Below are 2,650 nucleotides of genomic sequence, written 5' to 3' on the forward strand. Positions count from 1 at the left end.
TTGACTGTGCACTTGCATTTCACCCTGTACATCACTGACTCACTGACGCCTTTGGACAATGTGTGCTCTTTACAAATACTACATGCATACATATACACACACAAATAAACATGCAAACAGCAACCATACAAACACACACCAGGTGTTGGACTAACAAAACAAAGTGTCATTGGTTAGAAATAAGTGTCAGTGCTTTGTCTTAGAAAACTGCCACAAATTAGGCACTGCATATCATCCCATTACAAGGTAAATGTACTACATTTTTGTCCCTTTGTCAGATTACAGTCAGTATGGTATATGGATCACACTAAATAGTTGTTTGTACTAAGAAGCCTCTTACCACCATTTCATTGGGCCCCAGCAGCAATATGTATTATTTGCATACATGATTTTGTGTCATTTGCACCAAATACAATTTCCAAATGCTTCATGTGCTTTGGGCTCCTTTGGAAGCAACACAACCATTCTAAGTTCTAATAATTGTTCCTTTCAGGTCTCAAAGTTCGAATGATGCATGGGGGAAATCAAACATCGGTGACAGAGTTTGTTTTGTTGGGACTTTCTGACATCACAGAGCAGCAGTCCATACTATTTACCTCTTTTTTGATAGTATACCTTCTGGCGCTGCTAGGAAATGGGCTCATAATGATGGTGATTGCCCTTAGTCCTCAGCTCCATAAACCCATGTATCTCTTTATCAGTGCTTTGAACATTGTGGACATCGGCCTCATCTCAGATACTCTCCCCAAGATGCTCACCAACATCTACACCAACAAGAAGGCTATTTCCTACGAGGGCTGCATTGCCCAGCTATACTTCTTTGTATTTTTTGCAGCTGCTGAGTGTGTGCTATTGGCCGTGATGGCGTGTGACCGGTATGTTGCTATATGTTTTCCTCTTCGCTATCCAGACATTATGAGGACTCGCAACTGTCTTTGGATGGTGATCTCTACTTTTGCAGTGAGCTTTTTGCATGCACTCTTGCATACACTCTTGATGGCTAGTCTCTCCTTCTGCGGACCCAACCAAATTCTCCACTACTTCTGTGACATTGCTCCACTGCTCAAGTTGTCCTGTGTTCGGACATCCACCAATGAACTTGTGATCTTCACTGAGGGTTCCCTTATTGTGATGATCCCCTTCTCAGCCGTACTGTTCTCCTACGTGTGCATTGTAGTTGCCATTCTTAAGATACGCACCACGGAAGGGCGGCAAAGGGCTTTCTCCACCTGTTCCTCACACCTCACGGTGGTGACCTTGTTCTATGGTACTCTTGTATTTATGTATTTCCGACCCTCCTCCAGTTATTCCCTAGGCCAGGAGAGGTTTGTGACCCTCATGTATAATGTCCTAGCACCAACGCTTAACCCTTTTATCTACAGTCTCAGAAACAATGAAGTAAAACAGGCTCTAAGAAGGTTAATTTATCGAAAGAATGTGGCGTGATCAGTTAGACAGGTATGGATTAGGGTGAGATTAGTATGTATGTTATCTATCTTTCTGTATACATAGGTGCTTGCATGCAGTTATTTTCAGCTCTTCCTCTGGTTTTTCATTAAGATGGCTTTGCACTTGGGGCATGTATTTACAATTCTTTCTCTCAATGGAGCAAGGTAACTTACTGTGCTGTGTTGCATGAAAGTGAGACTGTTTACATGCTTCATATTTACCATGATATGGAGCATTTCTGCTCTCTCCTTGCGCTGGAGTACCTTGTCCTGCCTAGCACAACATAGGCACACTAGTACCAGAGAACAGGATCTATGCATTACAGGCAGGATTATTTTGTGCAGCAAGGGACACCGTCCTGCACAAAAACAATTCTTAAAGGAGTTTTCATCCTTCTATGTGTGCTGCAGAATGCAGCTCATGTGGAAAGCGGTAATGGCTTACTGCGGATAGTGTAGCATTTTGATGCATTCCCAGGTTTACAAGTCTTTGTAAATCTGGAAATGGACCAAAATCCATGGGTGGATGAATAGGAATGCCCATGCCCCACCGGTGCAAATGCCTTCACAAAGCAAGGTAGCACAAAGCAGCACTATGCACTGTCTTGGTGTACTTTGAAAAATAAAACAAAACGTTTTTTTGTCGGTGCTACTCCATAACGGTGAAACAACCTGGATGAAAAATCTCAGTAAATCTGCCCCATATGATGTACCTAGTCTAAGAACCACAATGCTTTTCAGAATCCCTCCTTACTATCAGTGCAGCCAACAATTAAACAGGTCTTCAGAAGGACTCACATGGGCTCTCCTATGCAATTCTGAGATGGAATAGCCCTTCCTTCAAGGTTACTCTATTTTGTGTTTTCACAGATTGGTTCCAATGAGCCCCTGCTCCAGGAGAAATTACATTCTTTGAAGTCTAGCTGTATGTCACAACATACTTAATTTTCAGTCACTCAGGTTGTTGCATCTGTCGTTCTTCAATGAGTTGGCTATAGTGTCACTGGCACACTATATGATAAAGATGAGTCAGTCTTGGAATGGCCGACTTAGTGCAAGTGAATGATGGAGACAATCATTTTTTGTTGTACTGCATACAGTGAACTAAACAGTTTTTATTTACCACTCAGGATAATTAAAGGTGTGGTTTTAGTGTTTGTTACTGTCACTAAATTTAGTGCATTGACTGCTGTTCTCTAGGG

General features: G+C 42.1%; 1 protein-coding gene across 1 annotated transcript; it reads left to right on the forward strand.

Annotated features, from left to right (window-relative positions):
- The first annotated feature begins 510 nt into the window (after positions 1-510).
- LOC146796843 (olfactory receptor 1S1-like) lies at positions 511-2,270 on the forward strand. Its single transcript, XM_085631383.1, has 2 exons — positions 511-1,422; positions 2,247-2,270. Exons 1-2 carry the CDS (start codon positions 511-513, stop codon positions 2,268-2,270), a joined length of 936 nt encoding a protein of 311 aa, XP_085487509.1.
- Positions 2,271-2,650: the final 380 nt, after the last annotated feature.

This window comes from Triturus cristatus, chromosome 10 (assembly GCF_964204655.1).
Source record: "Triturus cristatus chromosome 10, aTriCri1.1, whole genome shotgun sequence".
In the NCBI taxonomy this organism is placed as follows: domain Eukaryota; kingdom Metazoa; phylum Chordata; class Amphibia; order Caudata; family Salamandridae; genus Triturus; species Triturus cristatus.

Excerpts from the sequence above, each read along its gene's own strand:
- LOC146796843 (XM_085631383.1), top strand. The coding sequence starts at position 511 with ATGCATGGGGGAAATCAAACATCGGTGACAGAGTTTGTTTTGTTGGGA. Across the intron at positions 1,423-2,246 it reads AACAGGCTCTAAGAAGGTTA|ATGGGCTCTCCTATGCAATT; the intron begins ATTTATCGAAAG and ends AGAAGGACTCAC.